This window comes from Bacillus rossius, chromosome 2 (genome assembly GCF_032445375.1).
Source record: "Bacillus rossius redtenbacheri isolate Brsri chromosome 2, Brsri_v3, whole genome shotgun sequence".
NCBI lineage: Eukaryota > Metazoa > Arthropoda > Insecta > Phasmatodea > Bacillidae > Bacillus > Bacillus rossius.
The window spans coordinates 129,591,227-129,614,260 of NC_086331.1; the positions used below are offsets into that span (position 1 = coordinate 129,591,227).

Genomic DNA, 23,034 nt, shown 5'->3' on the forward strand with positions numbered 1-23,034 from the left:
CCAAAGAGAATTATGTTTCCCATACCTTATAATGTAATAACAATAAATTTCACTTCAGTCGCGGACATGTTTTTTTTAAACATGTTCGAAAAACGGAAAAATTCTTGGAAGTGCGAAAATATGTAAATATAGCGGTAAATGTCTAGAAATTGATCGATTCCCAAAGTTTGTCCCGTTCTTGTTTGGTTGTTGCTCCTGGACTATGGCAATTACACGGGGATTGGCCAGGCGATGGTCAGGTAGAATGCTGCCCACATCCTGGAAGTTCGCATCTCCATGGAAACCGTGCTGGGGCGTAGGAGGGAAGCGCCAGCACCGCGCAGAATACTGCAAAACGTGCGGAAATAGAAGCCTCGTAAAGTCTGGCCGCGCGCACCGCGCGGATGTGTTGTCTACTACTACCGGCAGGCGAGTCACCTCCTGCTTGCTCGACTCAAGTTCGTCTCGGCGCGGTCGCCAGGCGGGCGACATCGGTGCGTCCCGGCGGTATACGCGCGGGCCTAAAAACATTTGCTCTTTGCAACAACAGTGAACTAGAGGTGTAAAAGTAACGAAAAAAAAAAGCGCACCCGTATGTATTCGTTACTATAACAATTAGTACTCGTTACTGTCGTATCGTTACGTTACTCGTTACTCCTGATACCGCATAACATGCTATGTTATGTTACAGCAACGAATCGAGTCGTATTGCGTACGCGTACAGTATGACGTCGCGTAAATAATAATAAATCGAATATAAACAATTAACAATATTGGATAATTAACAGATTTTGTTAACCAAGACAACAATGAAATCTCATTAGAGCGGCTTTATTATAATATCTCTTTTAAGATAAGAACAAAAAAACGTGAAAATGCGCGATAATAAAAAACAAAAACATACATATTTATAATTTGTAAAAAATACTTTCTTACGTTGTTTCTGTTCCAATCTCAAACTTTTCTACACACACAATACCTTTAATAAACAGTAAATAACTTGGACGAAGAATTTCCTAGTTATACTTTACTTAATAAACAAACATCGTTCTTTGTAACGTACGTTTTTTAATTCACCGAATAAGCGCGCGCATGCGTAAAACATACGAAAAATGCGAGTAACGAAATGCATTCGTGTGTTAACGTTTCGTTACTCGGTACTAGATGGCGCACCCGTTACTCAGTACCGAATTCATGCGGTTTGCTACAGCTCTACAGTAAACATTAGATAACAGTACGGAACACAGTAGCAGATCCAAAGGGAGGGGGGGGGGGGGGGGCAAGTGCCCCCCTAAAAAAAAAAAAACAGTTGTCTGCTACATTAATATTGCCGACAAAAATTATTGTTTCTGAAACCAATAAAATATTTTAATATAATTAATGAATTTCTTGTAGAATCATAAAATCTGGTGGTTGGATGTTGCGTGTAGTGTGAGTAGATTAAATACAAATTTAGTAATTTTAAGACTTTTTTTTCTCTGGCTATTCTGAAATACTAGAGTGAACCTCTGGATCCGCCACTGACGGAACACTGGGGTATTTGTTAGCTACAACATATAACAGTAGTATTGTTGTGTGTAGTATTAGTTGTATAATTTTTCGTTAAGTGTATGCACACAAATAGTGTACAGTAAGCATCACTTTACCATTTCGTAACAAAGAACTATCGCTCATATGGGAAAGTTTGTATTGTCCGGATACAATCAAATTAAATGTAAGAATTACGGTTATGAACAATAAAACACATGTATACATTTTTTTTTCTTAAAATAAACAATACAATATGTGAACAGTCAGTGGGTACAGATTAACTTTCCCACAAATATTAATACAACTTGTACGAATAAATCTAATAAAAAAAATCCACTCTAAAATGTTTTCAAATGGTTTTGATAGAGTACAACCACTAAACTAATCAAAACATAGTACAAATACTAAACTGACTGAAATATACATATACTTACAAATTATCTGTGCCAACACTTAACACACACGTAAAGAAAATTTACATTTACATACGTGCAAATAATTAGCTGTAGACAGAAGACTAACATTGATGTTCACATAAAAAATTTAGTATTAGACATTACATAATCGTTTACTATAATTCATATTATAAATACAAACATAATTTATAGAAGGTTTTTTTGCACATTGCAAACATTGTTAAAGCTGTTATGCTAATGGTGAACCAGCACTACAACAATCGTCACTATCACTGGCCTCTATGGACAAGTCATCGTCAGTGCTTTCTTCACCAAGATGAATAACAAATTCATCCAGTGCAATTTCTATTACACAGTCCTTCCAATAATCATCTTCTATTTCCTCAACGTGTCTCACGTAGCCTTCCCAGTCATCTTTACTTACATTTTCAACTGCGTCTGTAGTTAACTTCAGGAGAGCTTGCAAAGACAATTCTCCAGATACGTTCCGCTCGCGAATATGCTGTTTTTATTTTTGCCCTAGCCAGTTCAATAGCATTGAGATCACACATGTACGGTGGCAAACGAAGTACTCTGTGGCCATGTTTTAAAAGTTTATCCACTCGAAATATCTTTTCTTTTGGCCTGTGTTGAGCCAACAAGTCAAGTAGCGTAACTTTACGCATGCTTGAGTCACATGTTATGCCTTTCCGGTTCAACCACTCAATAATGTCATTTTTTGTTGCGTAATTTTATGGGCACTTGTCTTGCTGTTTTGAATGGTACGGGGCATTATCCATAACAATTACCGAAGCAGGAGGTAAATTAGGAATAACTTTTTCTACTAACCATTTTTCAAAATTTTCCACATTCATTTGCCCGAGGTAATCGCCACTTGCAGCACCGGCTTTAAAAACCAAAAGAGCATTGTCCAGAAAACCATTCGCGGAACCAATGTGCACAATTGTCAATCTGTTCGACGCATTTCCCGGCGTCAAAATACCTTTCACAGAGTCTGTTTTCTGCCAGCACTTATTCATAGCAGTGGCGAGGCGTGGGTTGATTGCATGTGTAAGCAATGCATTAAACCATTTTAACTTAAATTACTAAAACATTACGAACTTACTACTAGGAGACAGTTCAGAAAACTAATGTGCATAAGGAATAGAGAATTTTGTTTTAGTAAAAAGTTTATAATGTTTATTAACTAATTTATCAGGAGTGGATGTAAATCCCTGCCTTAGTAGATGTAAACTCACCCTCAGATTTGATGAGCCTGGTACTGGTGGTGACTCGCTCCGCCAAGATGGACGACGCTCATGAACTTAATTCTCTGTGCCACGAAAGGAAAGCTGTGCAATAATGTTTTTAGTTCTAAAAATACCAAATGTTACCCAAGTGTTCAGTCACTACTTATACATAAGCTGAATTCGACGGCCCTGCTTCGGAAACATGTTGATCACATCGTTGTAAAACGAATTATTTTTTGTTAGTTCTTGCAATACCTTTTTTTCAATTGATAACAAAGACAATGCTGAGACCCGCGAATGTCCTTGAGAGTTACGAAGATATGTTTTTATTCTCTTCAGGACAGAGAAGGGTCGTTCTGCAGATGAACTAGTGGTCGGAATCGTCAACACCAAACAAATAATTGTCCATGCTTCGGGAAGAGTTTCGTGCAGATCATTCAAGTATAAATATTTATGTAACTCGGCCACGCTATTCTTGTGAAATTCTTTTGGAGAATAAACCACGGAAAGTTCGCTTCTCAGTCTGGCAAAATCGAAGCATTGTCCATTAGAAAATTTTAAGGACTGGATTAGTTTTTCGGGAAATGATCGTGAAAAGGTAAACTGAAAACTCAATGAAATTGAGCAAACCAATGAAGAAGAGACTGCCAATATCACCAAATCTTTGACATATTTTTTATTTAATTATGTCTATGATTTCAAAATATAATCGTCTGTAACAAGTCTTCTTGTCATCCGAAATGTTATCTATCCGTTGTCTTTTTTGGGCTGACTATCTTCTGTGAAGCTACCAAATTGATCCTCAATTTTGCACCAGAAATCATCGAAACTGTCACGTAGTTTCTCAAGATATTGCTGAAATTGTTGTACCCTTTCAATGCAATTTTAACACCACATAAAATAAAGATTTTTCTAAACCTTGTTCCTAATGCGTTTATAATATCTCGCACTTTAACCACGTTTCAATTATTGATAATCGCTGTACGTTCCATGATTAAAACAAGACAGCTGTTGTCAGGCCAATCATGCGCTAAAATCGCCGTAGAGGAAAGTTTCCCCTTTCCCCGCTTCGATAAGCGAAGTGGTGTCTGAATTTCCAGTCGGCTGATAGTGGCTGCAAGCATTGGCGTAGCTATGTTCATAAAGTTGGGGGGGACAAATAATGATTCTGATGTCATGTAAACCCATTCCCCTCCTACTAAGACAGGTGGTCCGGGGGTCCTCCGCCGGAAAATTTTGATTTTTAAAAGTGCAAAATAGCGCTTTTTAAGCAGTTTTTGTGTCTAACCATTGGACACATCGATGTTAAAATTAGTATTCTTTCCTTGAGATGAAATTTGATGAGTGAAGAAATTACATATATAGTTGGGCAGAATAATATTATAAAATAAAAATATCACGGTCTAGAAAGTTGGGGGGGGGGGGGAACTGTCCCCTCCACCCAAAACGTTCAGGGGAACACGTCCCCCCTGTCCCCCCCGGTTCCTACGCCCCTGGCTGCAAGCAGGAAACAATCTGCTTACAGCGTGCACGGCTGGGTTGTCAACTTACAGGCGGATGGTAACGGGATGCCCAGCTGAGCGGACCTCCGCCCTCCCTAAGGCTCGCACATTCGAGGGAGGGGGTGACGGTCTGGCCAATAAGAGCTCACAGCCTGTAGTGATGACGTGCGGTTAGGGAGGGGTGTTATCTTTGAAAGATTTGTGCAATGGGAGTGCATGACTTGATGTAAGCTTTTGGACATACGCCATTGCTAAGCACATGTATGTCTGTAGAAAAAAAAACTACAAAAAACACAAATCAAGCAAAACATTGCTGATGTCAACAGGATATAAACACCACATAATATTCCATAACAGGAATATGGTCAACAAACAAAGAAAAACAAAGAAAAATGGACTAACAGGATGAAAAAAAAAACACAAATGATGACAGCACAAAAATATTGAACCCAAAAAAATTCAGCACAACAGTTGAAACGAGACAAAAACACAGCAAAACGAAAAGACGAAACAAACACAATAGTTTTCCAAAAACAGAAGAGAATGAATCATCATTAGTCATCTTTGTGGGGATTTTTTCGTTCTCTTCTGGTTTTGGAAAACTATTGTGTTTGTTTCGTCTTTTCGTTTTGCTGTGTTTTTGTCTCGTTTCAACTGTTGTGCTGAATTTTTTTGGGTTCAATATTTTTGTGCAGTCATAAGTTGTGGGTTTTTTCGTTCTGTTAGTCCATTTTTCTTTGTTTTTCTTTGTTTGTTGACCATATTCCTGTTATGGAATATTATGTGGTGTTTACATCCTGTTGACAACAGCAATTTTTTGCTTAATCTGTGTTTTTGTCTTTTGTGTTTTTTGTAGTTTTCTTCTACAGACATACATGAGCTTAGCAATGGCGTATGTCCAAAAGCTTACATCAAGTAGGGAGGGGTGTCCACTGTCTAACAATTACAAACAGCGAGGCGTCAATGAGGCGGCAACGACATGGTGTCATGTAACTCTTCAAGCTAAAGCTAATTGTTTCCAGGAATATATCAGTTCTGCTGAAACCCAACCCTTTTTATTCCTTTTTTTTTTTTTGTATTGTCGAGCTTCGAGTATGATTTATGATTTTGAGTGGACGTAAACAAGGCACTTGTATTGATTAAAATATCTTTAATTAATTTCTTACTTCATCACTCAAACAATTTTTTTATTAAAAAATTAATAATGTTTTTACCATTACAATATTTAAAGTTAAGTACCGAAAACTGCTAAAATATAACTATTTTACACCTTAAAATCCAATTTTTTTTCCGGGGGTGGCCCCCCGCTTCATTAGGGGGGGGGGGGGAGGACCATGCTTCTTTACCCCCCCCCCCCCCCCCATACACAAATCCTGGCTACGTCACTGCTTCTCAGTGATCTCTCCACTGCCATACAAATTTTCTCATGTAAAACAGGCATTAGTTTACCTATTGTTGGAACAATCTTTTTCGTGGTATAGAATTCCTCTATTGTGTCTCGTATAACTGCATTTTGTAGTGCAAATACTAGCTAAATTATTCAGCAAATTTAGCAGCGAATCGTTGCAGAAATGACACTAATTAATGCATTTTAAATATTCATGTTTAAACAGTGTTAATTGACAACGACCTGTTTTAGATCAAAGCAAAAAATTTTGCTTGTTTTAAATATTATATTCACTATACCTGTTTTTCCCTGGGGTCGTTTACGGCTCGTTTGGACGTTCTCTGATGGCTTTACGCATACTGCATATGGCTCTTTCACTAACTCCGGTATATTTCTCAGCTCTTGCTGTTGCCCTTTGAAGCGGCTCCAGAAGACAGCCTCTTTTAGCCTCTTCATCGCAACACTGAATCACCGACTTTCATGAATGTCCACTACAACATCCACATCGACCCGGACAATGTGGTTACTGAATATAGAAGAATTCTTCTGTAAAAGTTTGTAAGCTTAAAAAAGTTTATTATAAATAATTATTTTTTGGTGTTTATGCAGTTTTTCTTAAAAATCAGAAATCCCCCGAAAAAATCTGGAATAACTCCCCCCCCCCCCCCCCCCCCCCGAAAAAAAATCCTGGGTACGCCTATGTTTATAATTACACGGTCACTGCTGTGAATAACTCCCGTAACGCTGTGACAGTCCTTTACCCTCCATAGCCTTCCACGCGACTAAACCAGGGGTGGCTAATGTTTGTACAACAGCTGATAGCCCAATCTGACCTGCGCGCGCATCTTTTCTCCTCTCGCATTCGTTACCCCCGCTTCCCCCAGCAGAGGCATGCACAGACGTCTGCCGGTAGCGATACGCGGGAGCTTTCGCCCCCCTCCCCCGTACCGACGAACTGCCACTGCCCCGGCGCGGCGCCAGTATCTGGCTAGTCAGGAAGCCTGTGGAGGCCAGCGGGCAGGCGAAACTTTTCCCGGTTGCCGCGCTTTCTGTCCTCTCCCACGCCGCGTCTGGCTGACGTCACGTGGAGCAGGCTGGCTTGGCGTCTCGCTTGCCGAGCCGCACACAGCGGCGAAACAAACTCGTCATCGTGGACAAACTAACCAACCAGCCTCCACGTAATTTTCAGGTTATATTTCTTAAGGTACATAGTTGTTACCACTCTAAAAAAAAACTTAGATACAGCAGCAAAAAAAAAGGGGGGAGGGTTTGTCTGTAAAGTCGGTTTACGGACGATAATTTTACGTGATAACGTCATAAGAAAACATTGATGAAAAATTGAATACTTTTTAATTTTCAAATACCTATTATTTACAGTTTTTGCAAATTTAATTTAAATAATTTGTTTAAATATAATCACCAACAATTAGTTTAAAAGCCCGCCTCAACCTGTTTGATATTATAGAAGATTTTCTCGGACGGTGGTTGGCCGGTTCTTGCATGCTCGGCTCAGGCGGAACGTGACAATTTTTCGTGCGTGCAGCCGGCGTTCATCTATTTATAAGACGTTATCATGTCAAAAAAAAAAGTATTCTTAAGGTTTATGAAATGTCTTTGTACAATTTTCGTTACCTCGAGACGATGCACAGGTAGTTAAGGAGATTATAATATTTAGCTCTTGAGGAAGCAAGCTCTCCTACAATCACCACCCGCGCCAGACATTCTTCGTCAGCTGCCAGGGCACACAACTAACTAAGATTGGGTTCATATTGAAAGAACTGGGATTGATTTTCAACATCACTGCGATCCACCCAAGTTTTTTTAATCTTTTTAGGGAAACCAACCCAGCTGACAAGAACACGTATCGGAGGTCTCTTGTGTATTTTATTAATCAAATAAGTGTCTGGATAATTTGTTACTTGAAGTTCTTCCAAATAAAACCCACCTTTGAGTTCGTTCCCATCTAAATCTGTCAAATAGTAGGTCCGAGGATAAATGTCACGTATCCTTCAATCCTTGTAACATTGAAAAGCTCATGGGTCCAGTTCACAGTATATCCTTTAGAAAATATATGCTTATTTAGTGAGTCTTAGGCATCCTATGATCAATGTTTTCACATCACTGTAAACTGTTTTAAGAAGAGAATTATCTGTTATCTCATTGTGACTCATGCCAATATTCCTATTAAATCTGCCATTGTGTATTTCCATAACTTTAGGCGAAAGCATCATTTGTAATTTCCGTGAGCTGACATGTCTGTAAACAAAAGCGATTATAAACTTATTGTTACGATTTACTGCGGGTTCGTAAAGGATAGCCCAATTAAAGATTTTTATCACACACAGTTTTATTGGTGGCCACTACTTATGTCACTTACAAATAATCTTCTAAAATGGCAAATAATTAATTGCACTTAAAAATAATGTTGCTTCCCCAGTCACTCGTTTCTTACAATCCAAACACCTCGCTGGGCCACACCTCTGGCGCAACTCTCGCCGCAGCACCCTTCGTGGGTCTCCGCCGCGGGACTCCGTCGCCGCACTCCACCGCCGCCGACGCACTTGCCTTCGCCGAGGATCCGCTCGACGCCTCGCTCGCAGCTTCAGTCAGGACTCCGCCGCGCCCGCGACACTATCGCCCGGAACTGAACTCTTCGCCCTGGAACCTTCGTCCAAGGACTTCACCACTCTGCCGCACCCGCGGCACTATCACCCGGAAACTCCGCCGTGGGAGAACTGCCGCCTGAACTCTCACTGACTCCGAACAGACTGACTCTCTCGAGGCCGCCGTCCTCGTTTTATCTATCAGCCGCAATTTCCAGAACTCGCGAGCGCGGCCGAGGCCAGTCGCGTCATTCCGCGCGGACACGACGGCAGAAATCTCTCGAAACACGTGTCGGCGGCTCGTGTAACTCCGCAGCTGTTCGGTGTCAGTTACGTGTCAAAGGCAGGGCGCCGCGCGGGGAGTGATGGGAAGGAGGGGGGAAAGCGACAATCCTTGTTATCTTCCAGGCGCGCGCGGCGCATATCATATTGCGGCAACCGCCAGCCAGCTCTGCACCTGCACGTGTCCCGGCCTTGCTCACGTTCGTAACATTATAATAAATCGTTCAACAATCGACGACTTCAGCTCACTGTTTGTAAAAAATTATTAATTCAGTGTTTTTTTTATTAAGGTCTGAAATTGTTTATTGTAAAATTCTGTACCTCTTTCAGACTGCACGTGCTTAAACTTACCAGAAGCTTTAAAAATACATTTCATAGCTTGAGTCGCAAATACGCGGTCTTCTTGACTGAGATGGCGTAAGCTCACTGAGTATACATCAATGCCCGTTAAAATATATCTAAAAACTTTATTCACACGATAATACGGTTGCATTTCAACAAGATTTATTTGTAAAAGATCTTCAAGGCCACAAGTGATTGCCCTTCTCCGAGGGAACACTTTGTGTGCACCCTTATGAAGTTCGAGTGCAATCCCGCATTGGCTAGTTTTTTTATAAAACTGTACTTATTTTTTATAGCCAGCTTCAGTCAATTCTTCAATAATAGACAATATTTCATTGTGTGGCTTGTGTTTCAGTCCTTTTGGGATGCCATTAATAATCTCATATGATCACATAATTCACTAACCGAATCTCCCCCCAAAAAATTCCCTTCTGCGTTTTATATCACGTATTTGAACTAAACAGCTGCCTTGATGTGTACAAATATTAGAACAAAGGTTTTTAATAAGACGGAATTTTTCATGTTAAATGCTTCAATAGCGATTGGATGAAGCTTCGTTTTCTTTTTAAAACAGCACTTGTAGACTCCAGCAAGCATTTTTACTGATGCAATGCAGCTTCTGAATACACCTTAGGTTCTCTTAAAAACAGTAGTAGGCCGTATCATTTATCTTAGAATTTAACCCAGTTAGATAAGAACTAAGCCTCTTCACTCAATGGCTCGCGTGATGCAGCGAAATGTTTACTGGAATGAAGAGTTAGCGGTAAATCATCTTTGCTTTCGCTGGATAAATCCTTAATTTTGAGAAGGTTTCACGCTAGGTGCTGCGAGTTCTTTTTTCACATCAACCGAGAGGTTATCCACAGATGAAGTAGCATCGAGACTCGACGAGATCGGTTTAAAAATTTGTTCGTTAGTTGAATACTAAGACGCTAAACATGTGAGTTCTGCCAACAAATCATTTTCATGAACATTTTGTATAACACGATGAAGCCTAATCGCTTCTACATAAATGACTGAATGATAAGAGTGTAATTAGAGGCTTTTTGTACATTATGAAAGTTTTTAATTGCAGTATTGGGACTCGTTATAGTGGAAAGTGGTACCAACATCCTTATATTCGTGAGCGGGGATGAACAAATTCTGGCTAGTGCTAGAACTCTATCCTTGCTGAACAAGGGAGAATTTCATAAGCTGTAAGCAGCTTTTTTTGTATTTTTTATTTTTGTTTTCTATTCTTTCATTTTTTCATATTTTTAGTTTTTACTTTTCTTGATGATATCAAACAGAATATAATCAATCAGCTCACAAATGAAGTAGCAACGAACGTGGACTGCGTGTATGGTATACTGTATCCGTTCGAGGACAAAGTGAAGAAGTGCGCATTCAAGACAGTGAATACTGCCATTTACAATTCCAACGACGTGAAGCAGTCTGTTAAACACAATATCAAGAAACTCTATCAGGATCTGGCTGGTCTCTGTCTTCGGTAAACTCTTTGGTTCTGAGAATTAGTTCAATTCAAAGCCAATGCAGAACTAAATGTTTATTTGATTGCTAACTTGAGCAAGTGTTCCTGTAGTAGTGTAGGATTTATGTAATAAATTATATTTGTATAAAATTTTTTGCTTTTTTCGAACCTGTCACTTTTATGGTAAATCGTAGTGATGTTTAATTAAACTTCTGTATTTTTCATTGACCAAGGATCTAAGCAAGGACAGTCTTCCATCGAATTAATCAGTAAATTAATGAGTGATTTTTACTGTCTTTTGGAATTTTTTTTTCATATTTCTAGCTTAATAATTACAAATTTCCATGATGGTGGTCAATATATGTCATCATCGGCTTACTGGAGGCTAGTAGTAGAGGATTTTAAGTGTATTTTAGGATTTTTCACTAAATTTATTGAAATTAATATATTTTACTAAAATTTAATATTTTAATTGGTCAAGTATCGAACCAAGGACGAGAACCGATCCAATCAATCAGTATATTAATGAGAGAATATTTTCCGAATTTATAGCTTAATAAATACTGATTTCCAAGATGGCAGCCAAGATGGCCGACAAGATGGCGGGTGCTCTGACAATAAATAATTACTGCACTCTAATAGAATAAAATTAAACTAACATGGCGGCAACACTCTCTAGCTGACGAAAACAAGATGGCGGCCTCCAGCAGACGAGAAGAAGGTGGCGGAAATGACATCATACTAGCCACCGATATATACCTTGGCATTAGTGATGGGAGGTCAGTCTGTCTGTGGCTTCTGTGAAGGAAGGATCTGTCGCCATTTTTATTCTGTCCTCACCAGGTTCGAACTGAAGACACCACGACATAAATGCGTTTTTAATTAAAATATTATTAAAATTAGATTAAATAATTGTATTTATAAATTTTAATTTTTTCCCGAACTATTTTGATAGTAATTACAGATTTTTAATATGGCGGCTGTGACGTCATAATTCAATATGGTGGAATGTTTTGAATTAAAATTTGAATTCATTATTTTTTATACATTTTGAAATTTGTCCCGATGTTTTAGCATACAAAATACGGGTTTTCAAGATGGCGACCGTAACGGTAATTGCATCGGTTATGTAAGGATTTAGAATGGCGGCCATGGCATCCAAATTGTCAAGGACATGACCTCGGCGGCTTATGGCGGCTTTTGGATGCGGGCAGATAGCGTTTTCCACTCCAGCAGTTACCTAGGTTGACTTTAACTATTACATATAGCACTTCTGACGGTGGTTAGTTGTAGTTGCAATCACAAATCAACACAGCAGATCGTGCTTGAGCAGAAAAAAATTTTTTTTTAAGAATATTATAGCCAGTACTTTAAGCTTAAAACTACAGTGTTTAAGAAATGCTGGTAAGATTCCACTGGTACTTTTCACTGGCTGATAGTTATCATGCTGCTAATTTTCTGCATCCCCTGCAAGTGAGATGATCGAACATACGCACGTACGAACACGAAAATTTAGAGTTGCTCTTCTATCCCAGGAATTAGAACAGCAGCGTACTGAATGCCACTGTTTTATTAATTTTTACGCACGTAACGGATTGGTTGTCTATCCGTGCATGGTCATAATGCGAACTCTCACAAACACAGGCGTTTCGTAACATTTTCAGCGGGCGAGAGAGACAAGCCGTTAGGTCGTTAAAATGAACTTTTGAAATGTGTACGTGTAAGTTAAAGATACGCGTTTCTGTGGGGATTATTTGGCAAGTACATTATTTTAGTCGCGTTGTTTGCCAGGAAATAAAAATTGACTGGTTTGTGGTGGTTTTCGTCGCATGACTCATGCTTCTTTGTGTCGGTTTGTCGGTGGTGAGGGTAGGGGTAGGGGTGTTTGTTTGGCGGAGCGCAGCTGCGGTCATATGCGCACACGTGTTTTCAGTTGTTTTTCTTGTTTTTTCCCCGGCGGGTGTCTCGCCAGTGGAATTGGCGCGGCGCGAGGGGGCGGCCGGGGTATTTCTACCCGCCTCCCCTCCCCCGGCGGGCCGTGGTGGGGGAGGCGGGGCGAGGCGGGGCGAAGTGGGGTGAGGCGCTGATCGGCCGCGTGTGTCGCAGCCCCGCGCTGCCTCCTCCGCCGCCGCCAACGCCACCGCCGCTGCCGCCGCCGCCGCCGCCAACACCTTCGCCGCCGCCGCAGTGCTCGCGCCGCACCATGCCGCTGGCGTGCGCGACGCTGCTGGGAGCCTGTCTGCCGCTGCTGCTGCTGGCGGCCTGTCTGCCGATGCTGCTGCTGGCCTACCCCTGGCCCGTCACCGAGAAGAGCGTCCCCTCGCTGCTGACCGCCGCCGCCGCCGCCGCCACCGCCGCCGCCAACGACTCGGCCGAGCAAGCCGCCGGCCTCAACGCCTCGCGGGCCATGGAGGAGGCCGTGGCGCGCGCAGTCAGCAAGGCCTCGCGCGACAGGTCAGTCCCGGCAGCTGACTGTGTTTATTTTCCTAACCCAACTGAAACTAAGTGTATATGTAGGTCCATATAGGCGAACTAGGCAACCGCCTAGGGAAGCAAGTAGCTGGGGGCGGCGCAGCACGACACACAACAGCTGATATAATATGTTTAACGATTACTGAAACTAGATTAAAATGGATTTTTGTAACAGTTTGGAATGTTTATATTGATATAAGTCATTATTTAAAGTCAACGGTGACCTGTTTATCTGATTAGTAAAAAGTAAAAAAGTAAAAATAAAAAAAAGCTCGCTTACATTATTTGATTGTTGACAAAATATTAGGCTTACGTGATGTATTTTGAGGCAAGGAAAAATTTTTTTAGGGTGTCCGGGAGGGGGGGGGGCGCATTAAGGTTTTCGCCTAGGGCGCCAATTTACCTTGCACCAGCCCTGGTCGCATGCATCGTGTGCTAGGAGGGGATTGGCCAGCCATGGCAGCGATTGGCGCCATGACTAACTCCCCTCACTCATAAATCTAGACTATAACTAGAGATAGGTTGGGCCCAGGTGAAACCTGCACAGACACAGGGAAAAACCTGGGCACTGTCGTGCGGGGTGCAAATTGGCATGCATTAAGTGTAGGAGACACACGCCCGCAGCGAAGTCGCACTCACAGTCATCCGTCTGTCAGTCACGCGACCTGCAGCCAATCAGATGGCCCGGGAAAATTCCATCGTCAAACCTTCCCATACTTTAACTTCCGACGGGCGGATGAAATAACCTCCAAAATGTTAGCAAGACACCAATTACCTGCGACCTTTACCGTCTTATGATGTTTTTAAGTGTATTTATTTTGTTTGGCTGCTTCCATGAAATGTTATTAACATACGTTTGAACATATTTTTCACAACTGGAAATATTTTAATAAATATCAGAACGAAAAAAAAATCACTTTAATAATTATTTAACTTTCATGATTGTCAATATAATATATCCATACAAGATAAATTTCCACTCGTATTTTAGATTTTTGGTCTGTTGGTAGCATTCAAATGAAAAAATAAAAACATATTTGACGGACGTGCGAATGATTGTGAGTCCATCCTAGTCGGTCAAGGTCACGCTGGATCACCACTGAAGTGATCCGTGTCGCTGACTTATGAAGCCAACCACAACAGCCAGAAGCGAGTGTGTGTGCAGATTATTGCGCGCGGCTAGACCACGGGGGTGACAGTAGATAGGACGAACTGAATTCTTAAAAATTGGATCATACCATGTTTCACCAACATCGGGAAAAATAGATTACAAGTTTTGATCTCTTTAGTTTATTACATGCCCAGTTGTTATTAATTTGTGTTAATCTAAGTTTCTGTTACACTAATATAAATTATTTTCTAATTATAAATAGTTTCTTGTGATGCCATTTTTATAATGTTGTTGGGTTTGATTCTCTGTTCTGTGGTTGTGCTTCGAGCTATCATACTGCCATATTTGTATTGTCTCGTGGTAATAATGGGATTTGAAAGTAAAAGCGTAGGTATATTTTTAAAATGTCACTTAAAACTAGATGCTGCGTGGCATATTGCCGAAAACGAAAATTAGAGCACGTTGCAAAGAAAATTGTTCACCACTTAAAGCTTAACACCTTAATTGAAAGCAAGTTAAAAATATATGTCTTGCAAAGGACATAAAACCGTATCACACATTCTCGTAACAATAACAGTGAGGCGTGACACGGAGGTTAATGTTTACACAATTATCGAGGGCAGGATGAGGTTGCTTTCGCCGTTTATATAAACAAAAACACGAGCAAAGTAAAATAAATAGAATTGATGTGCCGTTTTTGCATCAAGCTTGTGAACAAAGATGCCAACTATCACGCGCTAAACCTTCCTGAGGTTGTATTTTACTGTAATTGTTTCGTTGTCAAGTTGCAAAGAAATGTTATGATCGCAAGGGTTTTGTTTACAAATTTAAGCGAACGATCATTACTATGGGAGTGGCGCCTCTCCCTTTACTTACTCTATGGGCTAGACAACCACATACCAAGACGCAATACACAGTTGTGGCAGGTGGCAAATTGACTGCCTGTGTCGCACGATCTGCAAGACAGAATAAGTTTCTGATTTCATACAAATTTTTGGACGTACGCCATTGCAGTTTTGCACTGTTTGCCATGGGAAAAAAAAATTCAAGATCACAAACAAAGAATTAAAAATGAAAACATAAACCCACAGAGAACAAGCCTAAATCAGCTAATGTCAAACAGATGAACTCAATGATGTACCTAGACAGGTATTACGGACAAAACAATGACGACAGCACAAGAATTTCGTGGAAGTAATTTAGTCGTGAAAAAAATAATAACACAGACGAACACAGTTGGCTAACAATGACGAGACAGTTTCAACAATAACAGTAAATGCAGGCAGACAACAAAACCTGGACAAGGCAGCAAATATACGAACACAACAACTAAGATAAAATATATTATGGACAACACGACGACGACAACAACACTTGAGGAACACAGTTACTGGCGTATGGCTGGCTGCAGTGGCGTATTTGCGAGAAATTGTAGTAAATCAAAATTTGCCATTGTTTGAATCATTTAAAGAACGTAGCACGAGTTTCTATTGGACCACACCGCTCTCCTTCCTCCATGTTTCTCGCTACAATAATCCGCCGGGAAGCCTTCTTTTCACAGACGAGAGAGCCAAACGCCCGATCGTGCATCTTCGGGTTTTTTTTTTTGTTCATTGTAACTCATGATAACTAATGGTCAATTAGGTTAGGTTAGCTACATTATAAATACTTTAAACATTGTGGACGGTTGATTTGGTTAGGATAGCTACATTAAAGATACTGTGAAATCATGTAAACTGTTCCTAGCCCTGGATAGCTACATATTAAAAAGTTATTTACTAAGCAACCATAAAATGATTTTACAGTATTTTTAATGTAGCTATACTTACCTAATATAATCAACCATCCACAATGTTTTAAAGTATTTATAATGTAGCTAACCTAACCTAATCGACCGCAAACTTTAATGTCACACCGGTTTATACAATGAGATAGAACGAAAAAAAAAAAAGCAAGCAGGAACTTCGGGTGTGGCTCTCTCGTCTGTGAAATGAAGGCTTCCCATAATCCGCCTGCGTTGAAATGGCAGGAAACTATAGAGGCCGCTCATCCCAACGCCTAGAACACAAAAGACGCTAGGACGGCTTGTGCCACGGATATGAACCGTGTTTATTTTTTGCTTTTCAAGCATTCAAGCTTTCAAACAACACCTCTGAAAAAACGTGTGCCGTCACCTTGCAAATGCACATCTGAGTGTCGAGTGACATGTTATTTGCTGCGCACCTACATGCTTGCAGCTGCGCACTTCTGGAGTTCATGTACCATCTTAGTTTTAACTTCAATTTGCCAATACTTCACACTGATTTGTTTCTGAAATTTTATCTTCTGTCCACATGATTTTGTGTCAGTTTCTCCACAGAAAATAAATAATTGCGTGGAATGTAGGCGCCTCGTCTGTTTACCAGTTTTTTTTTTTTAAGAGTTACTCAATGTCCTATTTTATTGAGGTCTGAAAATTAATTTTTAATACAAATATGCTAATAAGTGCTATTTGTATCCAACAGAATCAAGTAACGAATATTCCTCCGGCGTTTTAGTAAAAACTAAATACGGTACTAAAGTGTCCACAATTTTATTATTTAAATTAGGTGTACAGTTATTTTACATTTATTGTTTGTTAAGGTTCTACAACTTATATTAATATGCGCTGTTTGGTCCGGTTAGATGTCAGAGAAGGCGAAAGCCTTAGTTTTTCCGCAAACAAGCAGATAAATTAAATAAAATTGTTCTTTAAATTTCTATTTACGAAAGAAAATAATTTGAAGCAATATATTTTTCTTCTTCAGAACATAGCATCCACATTATTTTTAGATTTTGTTTCCACAAATATTCGACATGTTCAGTAAAAACATTTGTGTGTTGGTGGTGGTAAGCAAGACTCTTGTGGGTTTCTTATAGGGAAGCCTACGATTCACTTGTCCTTCTGGACATACCCGAATACTCACGTTGGCAAGCCTTCTTTTCACAGACGAGAGAGCCACACCCGAAGTTCATGCTTGCTTTTTTTTCCGTTCTATCTCATTGTAGGCCCTATAAACCGGCGTGACATTAAATTTTGCGGTCGATTAGGATAGGTTAGCTACATTATAAACGCTTTAAAACATTATGGATGGTTGGTTATATTAGGTAAGTATAGCTACCTTAAAAATACTGTAAAATCATTTGATGGTTGCTTAGCAAATAACTTTTTAATATGTAGCTATCCAGGGCTAGGAAATCGTTAACATGATTTCACAGTATCTTTAATGTAGCTATCCTAACCAAATCAACCGTCCACGATGTTTTAAAGTATTTATAATGTAGCTAACCTAACCTAATTGACCATTAGTTAACATGAATTCAATATTTATTCATTTACAATGAACCCAAAAAAAACAACCGAAGATGCACGATCGGGTGTTTGGCTCTCTCGTCTGTTGAAAGAAGGCTTGCCAACGTGAGTATTCGGGTATGTCCAGAAGGACGAGTGAATCGTAGGCTTCCCTTCCTTATAGAGGTTAGTGACGTCACCATTCACACGTCACGCGCCTGTGTGAACATTACACTACCGCGGCCACCTGTCTTCGTCACAGCAATTCACAGCTCAGCTCAGAGTGATGCGTGGATCAACTCTTAGGCGGGGTTCACAATTAAAAAAATTAAGCAAGTGCATAGAAAGCCATGCACACGACCTGTGCACACGACCTGTGCGAACTGCGAAATAGGTTCACAATTGAATTCTTACTGTTAATTTCAGCCAATGAAATTTCGTGAACTATGCGACATCTGTTAGCAGTGTTAGTAAATAAACATATTAACTTTCAAAATAACGATAATACTATTATTATATCGACATTTTATTACCACAATATGGTTAATAAATATAAACATATTTCTAGTCCCGCCAAAAAAACACCCTGCTCTTCTCTCATTGGCTGTTGTGCCATGCGTACGCGACCGAAATAAAATATATTCATTTCACTCCTATGCGCACGACCTCGCTCCCATGCACACGACCAACTTTCTGCTGTTGTGAATCGTTAGGTTAGGAAACATGGCGTTCATATCCTATGCACACGACCTACTGTTACTGTTACTTTTTCAATTGTGAACCCAGCCTTAGACGTGACGGCGACACTAGTGCTACCTGGGCTACACGATCTTTGCTGGAGTGAATTTCTATTGCAGTCGTCATAGTCTGTATAACATGCGAGCAAATGGTGGAGCGGTTGCTTTCCAGATAGCAACTCATGGTAACGACTGAAATACCCATGCCAGTATTAAAAGCTATCACAAAACAAAAATTTCTGAAATAGGAATTTTTTCTACGAAATAGAACCTTTTAATATGGAAATTAATTCTGAAGAAATAAAAAACAAAGGCCCTATGATAGTATTTAAATAAAATAACAAGCATCAAGAACATTGGAAATACGAGTTTTTGAAGAAGTTCTTATAGCTGTAGAAATAAAATCATTTTTTTTCTTCATATTTTTATTGTATATGATTTGAAATTCACTAAATAATTCTGTAATATTTACGTCTGATTACGGCAATTATTTAAATACATCCGCAAACGTTCAAGGCTTGTTTTCTCGCGCCATGTCGATCGATCAGAGATCATCGTTATGGGCCACTAGGTCAGTCGGTTGGAAAGCCTAAGATGCACATAGAGTTCTGCCATTTCCGATTACACCCGAACAATTCACCTTCGGCCAACCTCGGGTATATTTATATATATTTATATTTCTCTGTTTATTTTAATGTAGCAATACTAACCTAACTAACCGTTCATAGTGTTTTAAAGTGTTTTAATGTAGCTAACCTAACCGACCACTTTTAATATTTGAATTCATTTTTCCTGCGCAAAAATAAAACAAATCCCGAAGTTGGCCGAAGGTGAATTGTTCGGGTGTAATCGAGAATGGCAGAACTTTATGTGCATCTTAGGTCTCCCTCAGTGGGTTCATCCTGAAGCTCGCAATGGTCTTCGTTCAGGGCCCGAAACACAAGATGCCACAGAAACTGTGGCCGAACCAGAGCTCAGTTATCTCAGCTCTAATAGGGAAAATGGCCTCTGGTCCACACTCCCTTCTTCTCTCAACGTAACGAATGACTACGATGCCATATTCTCTTGTCAACGTAAGCTTGTATCCTCAAACATTGCGATTATGCGAATTTTAAGGCTTTTAACTTGACGTTACATGCGTCCATCTTTCAGCATCACACCAGCATCACACCTTTTAAATCAAGACCAAGCCAATTTCTTCGTATTCTTAATACTATTTCAAGCGCGTTATAAAACTGCAAAGCTCAAATATAATGCCTGGAGCGTTTCTTAGAAGGTAAACGCCATCGTCTTGTTAACAGAAATGCAACATCAAGGGTTACACATCAATTAGATTATAGAAAACTGGAATATGATTTTGCAATAAGGAAACATTACTGTATTAGAATAAGTTATAAAACTAGCAAATGATTTGGCTCTTGGTAGTTTAACGTCCCAAGTTTCAGAAAGAACATTGCACTTAGCAAAAACTACCTACCAATGGTATTAAGCTTGATTCTTGTTCATAAGTAAGTATGCATAAGTGAAGTGATAGTGTTACGTACTGATATCTGAACACTGGGACAGTCGTGAGCTATCGTTACCGTTGTTGCATACTTGATTTCGTAATATGGAAATCGAATAAATTGATGCATTTTTCTTATCACTTGGTAAATTAAAACATGTTTGGAAACAAAAATTTTTTTGGAAAAAATTTGCAATCTGATAAATAATTTATGTAAATATTTTCTAATAGATATTAATAACTTGATCTTTTTTGTGAAGCTTTAAGGAAGTGTTTAGAAGATTTTGTGAAAATGTTTAAGAATAAATTTAAATGAATATGTATTTTCAAACGTAAAATATTTTCCCAAAATGTGGAGAATTAAAAGTATAAATAATGGTTACCAGATTATAAATCAATTAATTAGTGGAACATACGTTCAGATTTTTATGATTTGCATATATATAATAAAAATCTGAACATTCCTGAGTTGATATAAATTTAGAATTAATGTACCCTCATCTTCAATAGCAGCGTCATCAACGCAGCTATCAGCATCATCACAATCATACAACCTAAAATCTTCAACTATTATTACTGCAAGATTTCGATATTTTTGATGTTGAAGTTCCATCATTGTCTTCGAGCACTGTGCGTCGTTAGCCTATATTTGTACTACTCTGTGGGGTATTTTGCCATTATTTTCCTAAATTGGCATTTTGTACAGAGTTTTATTCCTCAAAGTGTCTGCCTAACATTATTTTCTTCAGTAGGTGTTTTGCTGCCACGGCAGCGCGTGTTACAAACCCTTATCCCGCCCTAACCAAGAGAAAAAATCAGGTACTACTCGCTGAACGGACTATGAAGGGCCAGGGCTGCACAACCTCGGGCAGTGCTGGATGCCTTGTACCCAGACTTTCTCGTAGCTAGCTTTAGTTCCATAATGCACCCAACAAATAACTAACCACATGCACAGCAGTAGTGCATTTTGCCTTAGGCGAAACGACTCTTCAGTTAAAAACCAGCCAGGGAAAATAACGGTAGAAAAACTTTTGGAGTAAATGTTCTTTATAAAAAAAATCAGCCTAGGAAAATAATAAGAAAACTCTTTTAAGTAAAAATAATTTATGCAAAACATCTACTGAAGAAAATAATGTTAGGCAGACACTTTGAGGAATAAAACTCTGTACAAAATGCCAATTTAGGAAAATAATGGCAAAATACCCCACAGAGTAGTACAAATATAGGCTAATGACGCACAGTGCTCGAAGACAATGATGGAGCTTCAACATCAAAAATATCGAAATCTTGCAGTAATAATAGTTGAAGATTTTAGGTTGTATGATTGTGATGATGCTGATAGCTGCGTTGATGACGCTGCTATTGAAGATGAGGCTGCTATTAACCTTGAAAAATTTAACGATTGAAATAATTTTGACAGTTTACATTAGCAGTAGATGGAAATATCAGTTTAAATTTATTACATATTTTGGAATGATCCAAACGTAACGATTGACAGACTGAGACTTCAACTTGCTTTGCAAGCTGCTGAAAATTTATCTGTCACCAAATAAACATGGAAAGTTCTCAGATAACTAAGGGAAGCTACATTCGTTGAACGAACTGTATATAGATTAAGTGCATTATTAATGAAAATAAATAAAAGTGTTTAATATAATAAAAATTATATATATTTTTTGCAACTGAATTATAGTTAATACTGCCCATGTGTATGTATGTGTTTCGATGTGCGTATCGTTGTTGAATATACGTGGTATTGTGCATTGATGATGGTGAATATGAGTCGAATTGTACATCGATGATGAACGTGTGTCATATTGTGCATTGGTGATGGTGAATGCAGTCTTATTGGGCATCGATATATGATATAAGGTTCAATGGGATACAATAATAGAAGGATCAGGAGGGGGGATATTTAGTTAGGTATTATTTTGAAACTATGTAAGTAGTATTGGTAAACTACGGTGATATAATGAATGGTGGGACACGACAATATTATGTTTGGTGAGAAACGAGGATCGACTCAAAAGTATGTGGATTAATGCTAAGTACTACTTTGTATTTCAGAGACCCCTTATTCCATGTATTTAATTGCTACTATATTTGATGTAAAAAAACATAATTTGTAATAAGACTACATTAGGTCTAGTGGTTGAAGAAGTTGTCTAAAAGTTTTTATTTATTTTATTCTTTAAAGATGCTGAAGGTCCAAAATGTCCATGCACTATAACTGCAAAACACACTGTGCTCGACTCTATGGAATGCATAACACATATTTAGTATAGAATATGCTGCGTGGCTTGGAGTCTCTTTTATTCATATTTGTGATAGGCCTTACAGTAATCGTTAAACGCATCGTTATGTTTTAACAGTATTTTTGGTGGTTCGGAGACTTAACATCCTATATGCTTGTCACTGGTGTTTACTTGGTGTTAAAGCATTCAAAGAATCGTTACTGAAGGCCTTGTGGTTTATAAGTGCTTGGTTTTATGTTTGTAGTTGACACTGTAGTAGTCACAAGGTTCCTTCAATATGCCCTGAAGTAGACTTAATGACAAATGAGTTATATATCTGCTTAAGTTAATCGGATAGCGGATTTGAATAGAATGCTTGTTCATAGTGAGGATGATAAGCGGGCTCGTTGCAAATGTAATTGAATTTATAGAATCAATATTTTTTGATGCCAAATTTACTATGTTATTTAAGCATTTATGAAAGATTGAACAAAGGAACGAAATCGGGCAGATCAATGAATATTTAAACATGTAAATATTTTAGATTTTTGAAAATCTTAACATAATTTTGAGTGTTTTTTTTTTTTTAATTTTTAAGATGATAGCCAAGATGGCTGGTAAGATAATGGACATTATGGTGCCTGGAGATTTGTTGATTTATACTAGTGTGCTACAGCGGATAAAAAATGCAGCATGATAACGATCGTAACTATCGTACTTTAGCAGATGATAAGATAATAAAATATGGCGACCAATATGACGTGCATATGACAGACGTGATTTCTCGTGTCAGAAGGGGAAGCCTTCTGTTCACAGACGAGAGAGATAAACTCCCGATCGTTTATCTTAGGTTTTTTTTGTTCATTGTAACTCATGATAACAAATGGTCAATTACGTTAGGTTAGCTACATTATAAATACTCTAA

The 23,034-nt window shown here is 39.0% G+C and overlaps 1 protein-coding gene across 1 annotated transcript in view; it reads left to right on the forward strand.

Moving 5' to 3' along the window:
* Positions 1-244: 244 nt before the first annotated feature.
* LOC134528992 (uncharacterized) overlaps positions 245-23,034 on the forward strand; it is a 48,933-nt gene continuing 26,143 nt past the window's right edge. The window contains exons 1-3 of the mRNA XM_063362660.1: positions 245-473; positions 10,346-10,416; positions 12,714-13,195. Coding sequence (XP_063218730.1) covers positions 245-473; positions 10,346-10,416; positions 12,714-13,195 — 782 coding nt within the window. The remainder of the gene's footprint in view (positions 474-10,345; positions 10,417-12,713; positions 13,196-23,034) is intronic.